The following is a 16844-nucleotide window of genomic DNA, read 5'->3' as shown; positions in this document are numbered from 1 at the left end:
AAGTGTCTGAGGTCGAAAAAATTGCCAATCTTGTTTATATGTTTTATGGTCACCTCTTTGTGTCAAATTTTTTTTGCTGACCTAAAGCCGACCTCTAACAGTTTGAGGTTATTCCTCTAACAGTTTGAGGTCGGCAAAACTCATTTTTCCTCATCAACCGAGGGTTGTATATATAATTCCATAATGTTCTAATTTAGAAATCAAAATACTATGGTCAATGGTATCTATGGTCAACGGTAACAGTAATGTATCATTTCATGTAACACCAGACAGAGCACAAAAGCGGACACTTAACGGGAAAACTAAATATCTTCACTAAAAATAAAGATATTTGTAAACTTTAAAAAAGTTTTTTGTTTTCAGTGTGTGGAAAATTATATAATATCAAAAAAAAATTATCAAAAGGATTGTTTTAATATGATATTTAAGTTCAAGCAAAATCCAACCCTAAAAATTATACTTTTTTTTAGAAATTCCTAAGCATGACAAATTTAAAAAGGCAATTTAAATACAAAGAAAGCTATTTTGTTAGAAATTTTTGCTAACTCCAAAAATAATTTTAGATTTTCAAAATTTTACTCTGTTAAGAAGTTACAAAGGAAACAAGATTTTCTTTAGTTTTCACCTTAAACCGCACACTATAAATCCCCCCCTACAATCAATTAAAATTTAATAGGTTAATCTGTTTATTATTTTTTCACTCTAATTGAATATTTTTATTATGTTAAAATTAATTTATTTTATCATTTTTTTCATACTGATTTTTTCATACTTTTTTTGTAATAATTATGTACTTTTGCACTTATACTGTTGAAAGTGCAAAAGTACACAAAGTAACCACAAAAGTGTATTGTTTCTTTAATTTCAAAAATCTCTATAAATCTGTAACTGAACTGAATTGTAACTGTAACTGAACTTAAAATGTCAAAAAATAAAACAAGCAAGAGGCCTTACACTGAGAAAATAAAAAGATAAGATAAAGATAAGAAAAGGATAAGATTGAAAATGGGGAATTGAGCTTAAGAGCCCCAACTCAATTCTACTGCATATCAAGATCAACGTTATCTGACCGAAAATTGAACAAGATTTCAGTAGTTGGTAGTAGCAATACAACAAAATCGAGTCCTTTTATCGAGTTGACCTCGGTTCACGTTCTTCAGATGTTTAGCGATTAGGACTTTGGTAGACAAAAAAAAAAAGTTTAGTGAGAGACTATTTAATTGAAAATGATGAAGCCTGTTTCTTCAAAAATGGAATGCCTGGTCGCAAATAGTTCAAAGGATTTATGAGTCGATGGCACTCTGAAGCAAAAGAGCAACTACAAACACCGCATCTTTGAGAGCACGCCAGAAATTATTGTCTGTTATTTTGATGTTTGGAAAAAACATTTTGATTTAGCAAAAATAGATTTTAGAAAAATGCATTTAAAACATACATTTGTGGAATTGTGATGAAACTGGTTTCAATGGTGACAAAGGTGATGCAAAAGTAATTACCAGAAAAAGTACAAAGTGTTCACTAATATTAACTGGAAATAACAAAAAAATAAACTACTCTGTTCTTAATTGTGTTAATACCAACAGATTCCTTCTACCACCTTATGTTTACAAATCAAAGAATCGTCTCTATGATGATTGGAATAAAGAAGGCACACTAAACACACTTTACACAACATCTTGTTGGATGGAAAGTGATTAATTTTTGCAGTGGCTCGATGGAATATTTATTCTTCACATTCAAAAAGATGGTGGTCAATATATTTTATATTTGAATGGCCACAGTCCATACGCATTATCAAGTGTAGCCTTAAAGTGTAAAGAAATCAATACAACACTAATTGGCATTCCCGCCCATTCATTCCACATTCTGCAGCCTCTTGATATTGGTGTATTTTGCCACATCAAATATATTTGGCATGATATTTTAAGAATATTTTATGCTGAAAGTGGTTTCAGCAATTTTTTCAAAAAAATTTTCTCTTGTCTCCTTGTACAGTTGTACAAAAGCAACAAAGCTTACACTTGTTCATTAAATCAAGACAACATTGACAAATCAAAATTACAAATTTGTTAATATTACCCTTAACAACATCATCAGCAGTTACAAAATCACTGTGCAGCCCAAATTCTTTGCCTCAAACTCTTCAACAAACAAAAACCTTAATTCTGCCTGTAACTCCAACTTCAACCTCAAATTTAGTTCCAACTTTAGATATAACTTCTCATTTAGAATTGGCAACTTGAGTAAAAAAGTCTTGAAAGAGTTCCCTTGAAGCAATTTTAATTCCAAAATGCATACAAACATCCTGCAAAAAAACCCAGAAATATCAGAATAGTGGGTCGCAGAAGAAAACACAAAGCTATTAAAACAAAATTTGAAAATGTTGATACTGCAGCAGCAGAAGAAGAAACTACTGCCAAGAAAGCCACTAAAAAAAGTATAAAAAGTGCCCAAAGATTTTTGATCTGAAAAATGAAAAGCTAGAGATACAAGTTTTATGGAAAATTTGTAAAAAATCAAATTGCAGTCCGTGGCTCTGTGAACCTTGTCTCCCAAAAAGATATATAAAAGGCGAAGAATTCTTTTTGCACGAAAAGTTGCAGTTTATAAATTTTTTTATTTTATTTAAAGCTCAAGCTTGTTTTTTTTATTTATTTTATTTAATTCATTTAATTTTTTTTTATTTATTTTTTAATGCTTAATGTTTATATATATATATATATATATATATATATATATGTATATATATGTATACATATATATATATATATACATATATATATATATATACATATATATATATACATATATATATACATATATATATATACATACATATATATATATATGTATATGTATATATATATATATATATATATATATATATATATATATATATATACATATATATATACATATATATATATATATATATATATATATATATATATATATATATATATATATATATATATATATATATATATATATATATATATATATATATATATATATTAGGGTGATCCAAAAATGACCAAAAAAATTTTTTTTTTACTTTTTGTTATTCCTAAGGTCTAAATGTGTTCATTTATGAAAGAAAACATTGTACCAAAAAAATCAGCCAAATCGGTTATTACTTAGAGGTTGCGCTGGGGCGATCTTTATACCCCTCTAAAATTGGAATTTTCAAAAGTTCAGTAAAATATTGACCTTCATTTTCTGTGCACATTTCGGTTATTTACCGTTCGATTTTAATAAAATAAAAACGAAAATAAAGCTCTTATTACGCATAATAATTTTTGTTAAACAACATTTCCTTTTTAAATGCATATTAAAGCGGCAAAATAAATTGCAAACTAAGCCAAATTTCATTATATTTTATTATATTGGTTTATTATATGGTTTAGTTCAGTTTGAGACTTTATCGAGAGTGTTGTGATTCCTGAAATAAAATTACAATAGTTTATCTATTTTGCTTGACTAATAATATTAATTACAGTATTCTAAGAAAGTGATATAATTGCGAGTTTCAACAAAACTAATTTTGTTTGGAAATATAGGTGACAACAAAATATATTTTCATTCATACACTGTATTAAAGAAAATTTAAAATGGCTGCAGTCGCAAAGTCAACACGCAGTTCTACAGCAAAATGGTTAATTGGTCAACCAATATCAATGCTTTCCCATCTTAAGCTTCCAAAGATTTTGGAAGTATTAAAATGTTTTTTCTTCCATCATGAGGTAAAAGGATTGAGTATACATGAAAGTTCGGTAACAGTTATCAAATCAACTTGTGAAATTTGGGAAAAAGCTAAAATTCCTACAATTCGAAAGGATAATGCAGTTACAAGGCTTGAAAAATTTCATAAAGAATATACGGATCTATTAAAAGACAGAAATAAGAAATCAGCTGTTGCTAGAAGCAAAGTAACAGACTTTGAAAAGAGAATTGTGAAACTTTTTGATATTGCGCCAACTAATGTTTTTGATTTAATAAAAATTGCTGAAGATCGTGATTTCCTCATAGATCAACGAGATGATAGAAACATGGTCTTGGTTTCCATTGATAAAGATGATGCAGAGAAAGAAGAAAATAAAGTTTGCAGAGAGATAAGTTTGGATAAACGTTTGCAAAAAGAAGCGTTAAGGAAACAACGCTCTGAAGAAGTAGTTGTTCTTGAGAATTCAACTTCGCCTTCAAGTTCTGCTAGTAGCGATCATGATGATATCGTAGTTTTGAAAGGAAAAGATTATGTTGCAGAAAGCTCCGGTCTGAAAAGGAAGCGTTCTATAAAAAAAATTATTACCCCTCAAGTTGTCGCTTCCTTAGATAGAGGAAAAGTAAGCAATCGTGTGGCAATGCGAACTATAGCAGCTACAATGCAAAGTTTAGGAGCTCCCATTGAAGAGTTCTCTATATCTGTTACTACTTTTCATAGGGCAAGAACTGATTATCGTGAAACTCATTATAATGAAACAAAAGAAAATTTCAAACCGGATGTACCTCTCGTAGTTCATTGGGATGGAAAAATGATGGCAGACATCGATGGAAGTGGAAATGTTGAGCGTTTGTCAGTTTTAGTAACAGGGTGTGGTGTTGAAAAACTTCTGGGAGTGCCAAAACTTCCTGATTCAAAAGGAGAAGCCATTGCTACTGCAGTTGTAGCCTCCCTCCATGAATGGGACGCTTCGAATCTTATTAATAATCTCTGTGGCATGTCATTTGATACCACAGCTAGCAATACAGGATCTGAGAAAGGTGCTTGTAATTTACTTGAAGAAAAATTAGGAAAAGAATTATTGAATTTAGCTTGTCGTCATCACATTACTGAAATTGTTGCAGGATCTGTGTTTAAAATTTATTTTCCAACAACGTCCGGACCAGATGTTGCTATTTTCAAATGATTTAAACAAGCCTGGAAGAATATCAAGAAAGATGATTTTAGCCCAACAGTGCAAGATGAAGAAGCTGAAAGATATCTTTCAAACGTCTCGATTGAAAAAAAATTGTCTATAATTAATTTCTTAAAAAAATGTTTGCAAGACTCACAACCACGAGATGATTATAAAGAACTTCTTGAATTATGTCTAATATATTTAGGAGAATAAGATTTAAAGCACCTGGAGCCTTCCATCATGCTCGGTGGATGGCAAAACTTATTTATTCAATTAAAATATGGTTATTTAGAGATCAGTTTAAAATGGTGCCACATGAATTAAACGCAGTAAGAGATATTAGCATGTTTGCTGCGTTAATATATGTTCGACAGTGGTTTACTGCACCACTCAGTGCCTTGGCCCCATTTAATGATTTCGATTTTCTAAAAAATATTGAGGAATATCGTGAAATGAATGAAAATATAGCGACCGCTGCAACCAAGGCAATGAAGCGGCATCTATGGTATTTAAGTGAAGAACTTATATCTTTAGCCTTTTTTAGTGATGATGTAGAGATTGAAGTTAAAAAAAAAATGATAACTGCCATTCAGCGATGACAATAATAGGCCATCAAAGAAATTAGCAGATACTACAAATGTAATGAGTAAATCCCTTGAGGACTTTGTAACGTGTAAATCACTTTCATTTTTTAATTTCTTAAATATTGACATTTCCTTTCTTGAAGAAGATCCTTCAAACTGGAAAAACAATGAGTCGTTGCCGACTCTAAAGAAGTAGTGAAGTCTCTTAAAGTTGTTAATGATTGCGCCGAAAGAGGGTTGAAGTTAGTAAAAGACTTTAATGCTGTCTTAACAAAAGATGAAGAGCAGCAAAAGTATGTGCTAAATTTAGTTGCAGAAAACAGGGCTGTCTTACCAGATGCAAAAAAATCAACATTGAGTGCTAAACAAACCAGGCGACAATGAGCAGCTGTTGTTGTTTAATGTTGTTTAATGTTGTTTAATAAAAATTATTATGTGTAATAAGAGCTTTATTTTCGTTTTTATTTTATTAAAATTGAACTGTAAATAATCGAAATGTGTATAGAAAACAAAGGTCAATACTTTATTAAATTTTTGAAAATTTCAATTTTAGAGGGGTATAAAGATCGCCCCTGCGCGACCTCTAAATATTAACCGATTTGGCTGATTTTTTTGGTACAATGTTTTCTTTCATAAAAGAACACATTTAGACCTTAGGAATAACAAAAAGTAAAAAAAAGTTTTTTTGGATCACCCTAATATATATATACATATATATATATATATATATATATATATATATATATATATATATATATATATATATATATGGGCAATTCCGCAAGAGGAAAATAAAAAGTTATGAAAACACATATTAAACTACATAACTCTTTTTTTTAACTATTTAAAAATACTTTTAAGTAAAAAAGTTATTTAAAAAAATTATAATTATAAATATTATAATAAAAATTATAATTAACTAATTTTTTAGTAGGTAGTAGAAAATAAGAATCTCTAAAATCTTTGTTTTAATTAACGATTAACGATTGTTTTGATTAACGATTAATTTGAAGTGTTTATAAGTTAGATATTTGCATACACTTTTGTTGACATTTTCTCATAAAAAAAAGCAACTATTCCTCACCATTAATTTGAGTTTAATGGCAGCCACAAATTCTGTTAAAACTCGCTTGAATGAGCATTAGTACTATTAAGTTACTCAATGTATAATATGATAATAATAAATCAGTTTTACATTAGCAATAAAACTTATTATTGAAATAAAAAGTTATTATTGAAAAAAAATCTTTAAAAATTCATTAAAACATACTTTATAAACAGCGAGTTCATGAACAGCATCTTGTAAACAAGTTTCATTTTCTCCAATAAGATTCACGTAAGACAATGAAAATGTTTTTTGAGATCTGTCTTTCTCTGTAATTCAACATTTATAATTTTGAGTGGATCTTCGATAATTTTTGTTCCAAAAATAAATTTAACCAAAAATAAAACAATAATAGAAAACATAAAATTCATAAAAACATAAAAATTTATTCTTCATTCTAGCTTTTCAATCAATATTGCGTAAAAATTTACCATCAATAGTTGCTCTGTGTTTGAAAGAAAATCTAATATGGCTACCATACTTTATTTTCTCAATTGGAATTTCTAACTAAGGTAAAAAAAAAAAAATGAGATGCAAATACTGCATATATTATGTGACATATATAACACATTTTATATACTAGATATATTGTTATAGAGTAGATTTATTAACACAACTTTTAGTTTATTATAACAGTTTGAATTATACTTGAACTTTTTATTTATAATTATGTCAAGTTTAATTAATACATTGTTAAGTACTTTATAAGTAAATCAAATATATAAGTAAATCAAATTAAAAATTAAAAAAAAAGTTTTATTCAAAAGAAAAAGGAAAATTTTGTGCAAGTTTTATATCATTTATCCTGCTTAAGTTTAGTTTTCATGTATATTAAAGCAGTGTATTGTTGCTCTGTGGTATCAACCAACCTGACTTTGAGGTATTTATAACATTAATAAATAATGCAGATCCAGGATTAGTTAAGTAACCTTACTTCTCCTACATTTAAATAAGTGATTCCTACTTTTTAGGGTTCTTTTGTTCTTAAGCATTTTAGGGTACTTTTGTTCATAGACTTTAATTAGTGCAGCTATTGGCAAAATATTGTTATATGGCAGGTATGAACATAAAAAAATTTGGAGTTTAAAACTTAGAAGTTATTTAGCTCCAATGCTAAAAAATTCTGGATCCACCCGTCAGGGAGACTTCTAGAACTTTGCAATAAAAGAACTTTTTCCCCGTCAGGGAAAAAGTTCTTTTATTGCAAAGTTCTAATCAAAAGTATTTGGAAACTTTAATTTTGGAAAGAAATGATCAAATCATTTAGTTAACTGTAAAATTGAAAAGGTTCTATGAAACTATTTGTAAAAACTAACAAAACATTAGTTAAGTTTTTTTTTGTTTAATAAAATCATTTCCACTGCCTTTTATTTAAATACCAATACTTTAGATTGTAATGTAACAATTTTGCTTTCTTTCTAGAACAAAATGATATAATTGGTATGTTACTCTTACTTTTGCTCTTTGCTATTATACATGTTGATGTTATTTGCAAAAACACAAACTATAAAATAAATAATATTAAACAAATTAGTCAAACACCTTTTTATTTAGCCCAGAACCTTTCTAGTTAGCCCATCACCTTTCTAGTTAAATTATAAAATACCATTTTACTGTTAAAATATGAGATATCTGATAAGAGATTGAATAAAGCATTGGTATCAAACAAATCATTGCCAAAGGTGGTTGAAAAAAATAAAGTAATCAAAATGATTTAAATCTTTTAAAACTAATCTTTTACTTTTTTGAAATACTAAAAAGTTAATAAAAAATAAACTTTCTTAATGACATCTATTGAAAATTTAATCATTACCTTTACAACTTCTGACCACTTTGGAGTGGCATTATGATAATAAACAGTTGAATTATATTCAGTTCGTGGTGGTTCACCAGCACCAGGAACAATGACATTCTTAAAAAATTGTTTTATTTTTCAAGAATAAGCCTTGTAGAAAGAAGTAAAAATACAAAACAAAACAAAAAAACCTCCATTAGCTGTCCCTCAGAATCATAAACAGTTAAAATAACTTGAATGTTTTTGTTTGAACTTTTACCACCTTAATGTAAATAATGATGAGTATTTATAAAAATTATAAATATTTTGCCTACGATTAACCATATCAGCTGAAATACAATAAAAAACAAAAATTTGAATAAATAAACAAAAAAAATTTACAAACCTTTCTCAAAATTACCGGAAAGCAATGTAATGTACATATCATTTCGAACATCTCCTGAAATATTTAAATTAAAAATATTTGAATTATTCTACGTATTTATTGCATTACAATAATCAATTATTACATGATTTTATCATAAAGATTATCACACTTTATAATAACTAATATGATTATCACATTATCATCACAATCATTCCATATGATCATTACAATCATCTTCATCTCGTAATTAATACACTTAACAACATCTATCAACTTGCAAAAATAATTTATATGAAATATATTTAACAAAATATAAAAAGCATTTCAGTATTATATAAAAGTAAGAAACCTTTTCTAATGGTAAATAATTAACTTTAATTTTTTTGTTGTTGTTGTTGCAAATATGTTTTAATTGTTTTTTTGTAGGTATTGTTTACTTATATCTTATAGGAGTAATAGAATCTTTTAAGTAAAAATATTTTAAAAGGTAACGATTAACATTTTAAACTATTTCCAGCAATTTAATGATCTAAGTTTTTTTTTAATTTAAACAATTTGAACTTTAAAAAAGCCCACAACAAATACCTGGCATGATGACATCTGGAAACCCTTGCTTTCTGGCAACTGCTGTATATTGGCTTATTAGCAAAGGGTGCTCTTCTTTTATCTAAAATTTAAACATATGAAAAATTCTTTTCCAAATACTTGTAAATAGTTATAAATAATTAAAAATAACTTCAATAAATTTATATTATTTTCATATTAGTTTTATAATATGTGTAACTTACTTGTTGTAAATCTCCTTGGATAAGTTGTAATGTCAACCAAATACCTGGATATTGTGCAAAATTAAATATTTTAAATAATATTTTAATAATCAAAAACTTCAAATATTTAAAACTTTATTAGTTATTGTATTTGTTCGAACTATTCGATTCTTATTTATTTATTTTCACTTTTATTTTTAACTAATAGCAAGGCAACTAAATTTAAACCACTGTCATACACTCAAACCACAGCGATGTCTTACATTCTAACCACTGTAATACCACCATCTATTTTAACCACTGTGATGTCATACACTCTAACCAGTAATGTCATACATTCGAGCCAGTGATGTCATACATTTTAAACCATTGTGATGTCAAATATTCTAACCCATGTTATGTCATACATTGTAACCATAATGAATATACTCATTTTCAAATTAGTCTAAACTAATGTAATGTATATAAAAGTTAAAAACTTTTAAAAACAAAAATAACAACATTAAATTTAACTTATGTCCAATACTTGAGAAAAAAATACAAATAGAATGTTAAAACAAAACTTAACAAACACCTTGTCCTGTTCCTTGATTGTTATTAGTTGATTTCTGAATGCATTTCTTAATAGTAGAGTCAATATCTTCATTACTTGGAATTCTGTAGCAAAGTAAAAATTATACTTACAAAAAAACTTACAGCTTACTTATGTCTATTATTATAAACAGCTGTTTTTAAATAGCTGATCTACATTATGAATATATTTGATCTACATTAGGTCTACATTTGATCTACATTAGGACTACATTTAATCTATATTAGGAATATACATGATAGTGATCTACACTAAAAAGTTTTTTTTTTAGTGTAAAGGAATTTAATTATTTGTATAATTTTTAGTAAATTGTAATTAATTAGTATATAATTATAGTTCAAAAATTAACTTATTCAAACTTTTTTTTATACATCAACTAATTGTAACATTACATCTTTTTTGGAAAATTACATTTAGGATTTCCATGGGCTTTTATCTAATACTATAGTTTTTATCTAATACTTTTATTTAATAGTTTTATTGCAATCAATATTATAAATAAATTTAAGAAAAAAAAGTTTAAAAAAAGCCACAGGATGCGGAAGAAACAAAATTTTCCATAAATCTACAAAGGGGGCTTTCCACGTCAAGTGGAACCACTTTTTGGTCAAATTCAACATCACCGACTCGGATTTTGATGAAAATTGGCTCACATGTTGGGCATATGGACAGAAGAAAAACATGTAAATTTTTTTGACTTAGGTCAATTATTTTCTGAGATATGACCTTTCAAAGTTTTGAGCTTTTCACTTGACCTTGGTTATTTAAAACTTCATAACTTTTATGCTATTATACTTAGGAAGTTGATTTTGGTGGCAAACAGAAGCTCTTGCATAGACAAATAACTTTGTGTCTATACAAAAAAGTGATAAGTTCAATAAAAAAAAAGTTATTGGTCATTTGGTCATTTGACCTTTGACCCTGGTCGATGGCAAAGGTCAAAAGCCATAATTTTTTTTTTTACAGATTGCTTTTTTTATTGTGGATGTCCCATGAAAAAATCTTTTTGGGATTCCCATAAACAGCTTTGGGAATAATATTAAAGTATAAGTAGGTTCTAAAAATTTAATATTTATCGGCCTTACAAATGCAAAATTTTGAGGTCATTTTCTGTAAATAGCCTATTGTAAATATATATTACTAACTATTTCCTTTTTTTTCTTTTATTTTCTAGGTTGCAATTTAATTACTAGTACTATAAATACATACTAAGTCAGTATTAAATTATATGAGGCTTAAAGCTATATATATTTATATTAAAATAATCAATTCATTTCCATTGAATTAGTCATCAAAAGACAACTTAGGAATTAGTTTTTAGCAACTTTCAAATTAAATTTAGATTAAAAATGGCATTTCAAGCACAAGTAAAAGAGTTAAAGAAGAGACAACACTATTGTTATGATCCTTTCCAACACCATAAGAAAAAATAATATAAAACCTTGAGGGTAGCAACTAGTCGGAAAGTAGCTATGTATCCCTCAAAACTTATGGCTGGAGCAAAATTATGTGATACTTGCCGAAAGAAGATCACTGGCTTACCTTCCGAAATAGGATTAAGTGATGATAAAAATTCTACAAATTGTAAAACAGAGTCAGATTCTCAAGGCAGTTCCAGATCTCAAGATATTTGTAGTGACAAGGGAGATGAAAATTATCAGTGCCAGGAAGTAGAAATTTCTATTTATAATAAATCCTTGTCGTTATTGGGTGAGCCACCCTTAGATAAACACAAGTTACAAACTGTTAAAAGTTATATTCCGGAGAAAAAGAAAAAGCTTAAAAAACTTGTAAAAAAGAAGTTAGACCTTTTATCTACTAATTCAGATGCTATTGATTCTTTAGAGGATGATGAATACGAAGCAACTAAAAAAAAAGTTTCCAACACATGTGCTGATGACATTGTTAAAGTGCTTCAGGATAAGTATAAATCAACACAAAGTAAGAGTGAAAAGATCATGATTTTGACAATATTTGTTGCTCAATGGAGTAATCGAAAAGTGATGAGAGAATTTAATTGTTCGCATCGACCTGTATCTCAAGCAAAAGAAGTTTTAATAACCAAAGGTGTTTTATCAACCCCTAACCCAAAAAAAAGGAAATCACTACCTGTACATGTGAAAGATATGGTAAAAGAGTTTTATTACTCTGACACTGTTAGCCGTGTAATGCCTGGAAAAAAAGATTTTCTATCTGTTATAGAAAATTGGGAAAGAAAACATATTCAGAAAAGATTAGTTTTAAGTAATTTGATGGAACTTTATCAATTATTTTCAGAAAAGTATCCAAATATCAGAATTGGGTTTTCGAAGTTTGCAGAGCTACGTCCAAAAGAATGTGTCTTTGCAGGAGCAAGTGGTACTCACTGTGTGTGTATGTACCATTCATCAAAATGTTAAACTCGTGATAGTCGGATCACATATGGATGATTTACAACTAGAAGATAAACTAGAAACCCCTATTAAGAACTACAAACATGCTTTGGCAAAAATCCAATGCAATCCTTATTGCCAGCATGTCCGCTAGGCGAGTGTAAAAATTGCCCTGGAGTTGCTATGCTAAAGGAACGGCTGTTGCAATGCTTTGAAATTAAAGGAGTTGAAGAAATTGAGTATAAACAGTGGACTACAACAAATAGGTCCCAGCTTCAAACCTTTATACAGTCTACTGATGAATTTATTGAAAGATTTTTAGGGAGTTTGAAAACACTTACTAGGCATGATTTTATTGCTCAAGAGCAGGCAAAATATTTAGACTGGAAGAAAAACAATTTATCAGACGGAGAATTTCTGGTTATCGGTGATTTTTGAGAAAATTATGCATTTATTATACAAGATGTAGCACAGGGATATCATTGGACAAATAATCAAGCAACTTTACATCCTTTTGTTTTTTATTATAAATATGAAGGAAATTTATGTCATGGAAGTTATGTGCTGCTTTTGGAATGTAATACTCATGACACAATTGCAGTTTATCTTCTTCAGCGTAAACTAATTAATTTTTTAAAAGTGAAATTTGAGGTATTAAAAATAGCATATTTTAGTGATGGCTGTGCAGCACAATACAAAAACTGCAAAAATTTCATAAATCTGTGTTATCACAAAGAGGATTTTGGTATTCCAGCCAAATGGCATTTCTTTGCCACAAGTCATGGTAAGGGCCCTTGTGATGGAGTTGGAGGAACTGTGAAACGTAAAGCGGCAGAAGCAAGCTTACAACGTCCATACCATGACCAAATAATGACCACTTATCAATTATATACTTTTGCTAAAGAAATATCCATGGCATTTCCTTTGAATACCTCACTGCAAATGATTGGCAAATTGAATCCACAATATTAAAGGAAAGATTTCCGAATGCTAAAACGATTCCTGTTACCCAAAAACTTCATTGCTTCAAACTATTATCCACGAATGAACTTCAAGTACAAGATTATAGTTCCAGTTCTGTGTCTAGAACTGAAAAAATTACATCACAGAATGTTAGCCAGCTCAACTTCAGTTCAATTACTGGTTACATGGTTGTAGAGTATGATGAACATTGGTGGATAGGTTGTGTGTTGGAAAGCAATCCAGAAAAAAGAGAAGTAACCATTAACTTTCTTCACCCTCATGGTTCAAGTCAACTTTTCTCCTTCAGAGATCCTCCAAATATTTTTACCATTGATTTGAATGATCTTTTGCTAGCAGTCGAACCCAAAACTACAACTGGTTGGTCATACTTCATTACTTCTAAAGAGTCTGAAGGAGCAACCAAAGCACTTAACTTGCATCATCGTTAACTATTATAGCTTTTTTAATTTATTATTAGCAAATATGTATTGCAATGGTAATGGTTAAAATATTATACTGCATTCCGTACTGTACTGCCATGTAGCTAAAACTGCTAAATAAAGCCTTTTTGTTACTTATATATTAATATATATTAATATATATATATATATATATATATATATATATATATATATATATATACACATATATATATATATATGTATATATATATATATATATATATATATATATATATATATATACACATATATATATATATGTATATATATATATATATATATATATATATATATATATATATATATATATATATATATATATATATATATATATATATTATATATATATATATATATATATATATGGGCCAAGTATCACCAAATCATAGTATATTGGTATATGGTAGCTATTATATAACCTAGGGCCTACACTCAATAAATTACCTTAAAATACTGTATAATTTTAAGGTATTTAAATATTAAATTTTTAGAACCTGTTTATGGGAATCCCAAAAAGATTTTTTCATGGGACATCCACAATAAAAAAAGCAATCTGTAAAAAAAAAATTATGACTTTTGACCTTTGCCATCGACCAGGGTCAAAGGTCAAATGACCAAATGACCAATAACTTTTTTTTTATTGAACTTATCACTTTTTTGTATAGACACAAAGTTATTTGTCTATGCAAGAGCTTCTGTTTGCCACCAAAATCAACTTCCTAAGTATAATAGCATAAAAGTTATGACGTTTTAAATAACCAAGGTCAAGTGAAAAGCTCAAAACTTTGAAAGGTCATATCTCAGAAAATAATTGACCTAAGTCAAAAAAATTTACATGTTTTTCTTCTGTCCATATGCCCAACATGTGAGCCAATTTTCATCAAAATCCGAGTCAGTGATGTCAGATGGGTGGTTCCACTTGACGTGAAATGCCCCAAAGGTAAAGGTCGATTCTCAGTTCAGTAGCAAAAAAAATGAACCAATCAGATAGAATAGCTAAAAAATTCAAGGCTTCACATATCTAAAAATTCTGCAGAGAGTCCTCATATTTGGGAGGCTTAATGATTTCAATAATTTTAGTGTCATCCACATATATTTTAAAGTGGTATGCTAATTTGTTTGGTAGATTGTTTATATACAGTATGAATTGTACCAAGAACTGATACCTGAGGAACTCTGCTGGCAACAACCTTTAAGTCTGATGTGTGAACATCAATGACATAAAAGCACATAAAAATTGTCTCTGTATCATGCTTTCCTGAATTTTACAGAGTACTGACATGAGTGAGACAGGTCTATAGCTTGATGCTTTGAAGTTGTTCCCTTTTTTAAATATTAGCGTAACATTTTATTTTTAGCAATTGTCTGGTAGTATTCCCATTGAAATTGTTTAGGGAGTATTCTTATTGAAAAAGTATATATATATATATATATATATATATATATATATATATATATATATATATATATATATATATATATATATATATATATATATATATATATATATATATATATATATATACTACTGTGATCAAAAAGTAAGGTGAATTTTTTTATAAAATGAAAAATCTTTATTTATTCTTCCAAATTTGTATCGTCCCCCTCAAAATAATCCCCCCCCCCGGCCTCAATGCACTTTTGCCAACGTTTTTTCCAGTCTTCGAAGCATGCCGAAAAGTCCTTGGTAGGGATAGCCTTCAATGCGCGTGCCGATTCACGTTGGATCTCTTCAATGGACTCAAAACGATTTCCCCGGAGTGGTCTCTTGAGCTTTGGGAACAGCCAGAAGTCACACGGTGCTAAGTCGGGCAAATACGGTGGTTGTGGAGTAACATGGGTAGAGTTTTTGGCGAAAAACTCACGAAGAACCAGTGCTGTGTGCGATTGCGCATTATCGTGGTGCAAAATCCAAGAGTTATTGGCCCATAATTCCGGTCTCTTTTTGCGAATAGCTTCACGCAAACGTCGCATAACGCTTAAATAATATTCCTTGTTGACAGTTTGGCCAGTTGGAAGGAATTCGTAGTGCACGACACCACAATAATCAAAGAAAACAGTCAACATGACCTTGATTTTTGAGCGACTTTGACGTGGTTGCTTTGGTCTCGGCTCGCCTTTTTCACGGTATTCACTCGATTGGTCGGTTGTTTCAGGGTCGTATGCGTAGACCCAAGTCTCATCGCCAGTAATAATTTGTTTGTAGACGTCTTGATAGTCAGAAAGCATTGCTTCACACGTTTTAACGCGACGCTCTTTTTCAAAGAAATTGAGAAATTTCGGCACCAAACGTGATTTGAGTCTTCTGAGGCCCAAATGATCCTTCAAAATCGCTTGCACCGACCCAAATAATATTCCAACCATGTCAACAAGGTCTCGAATGGTTAACCGACGATTTGCAAGCACCAATTCTTTGATTTTGTTGATGTGGGGATCATCAATCGAAGTCGATGGTTGTCCGGAGCGTTCCAAGTCATCAACACAATCTCGGCCTTCTTTGAAGTCTTTGTACTACTTGTAAACATTTTTTTGAGACATAGTCTCTTCACCGAAGGCCTTTTGCAACATTCGATACATGAACAGTATCCACTAAATGTTGCAGCAGCTAGCTGATGTACTCGTTTTATGTCTGTTTTCTGATTGAAAACTCTATCTGTTTTTTAAGTTTATCTAGATATCCAGCTTTCCAATTTTTATTGTACACCAATCTTTTAAGTTCAGACCAAAAATCTTTAATAGATCGCAATTCTAGCACATTAGCAGGGTTATGCACTTTTGATACCAATTCAATATTTTTTGATTTTAGAAAGTCTTGTACTTTACGTGAGTAATGTGACAAAGCAAGATCAGCCCAGAAAATGATACTGTCATTTTTATGATATTTTTCAATAAATTTCTCTAATTTGACAAGACATTTTGAAATATATTCATTTTCATTGA

General features: G+C 29.1%; 1 protein-coding gene across 1 annotated transcript in view; it reads right to left on the bottom strand.

Annotated features, from left to right (window-relative positions):
- Nucleotides 1-16844, bottom strand: part of LOC100201320 (dedicator of cytokinesis protein 1) — a 127493-nt gene that overhangs the window by 65238 nt on the left and 45411 nt on the right. The window contains exons 15-22 of the mRNA XM_065812675.1: nucleotides 10091-10173; nucleotides 9538-9581; nucleotides 9335-9416; nucleotides 8768-8821; nucleotides 8574-8644; nucleotides 8401-8499; nucleotides 7019-7094; nucleotides 6753-6856 (exon numbers count right to left, since the gene is read on the bottom strand). Coding sequence (XP_065668747.1) covers nucleotides 6753-6856; nucleotides 7019-7094; nucleotides 8401-8499; nucleotides 8574-8644; nucleotides 8768-8821; nucleotides 9335-9416; nucleotides 9538-9581; nucleotides 10091-10173 — 613 coding nt within the window. The remainder of the gene's footprint in view (nucleotides 1-6752; nucleotides 6857-7018; nucleotides 7095-8400; nucleotides 8500-8573; nucleotides 8645-8767; nucleotides 8822-9334; nucleotides 9417-9537; nucleotides 9582-10090; nucleotides 10174-16844) is intronic.

The sequence above is a fragment of the Hydra vulgaris genome, chromosome 12, assembly GCF_038396675.1.
Source record: "Hydra vulgaris chromosome 12, alternate assembly HydraT2T_AEP".
NCBI lineage: Eukaryota > Metazoa > Cnidaria > Hydrozoa > Anthoathecata > Hydridae > Hydra > Hydra vulgaris.
This window is presented reverse-complemented; position numbering and strand designations above follow the sequence as displayed.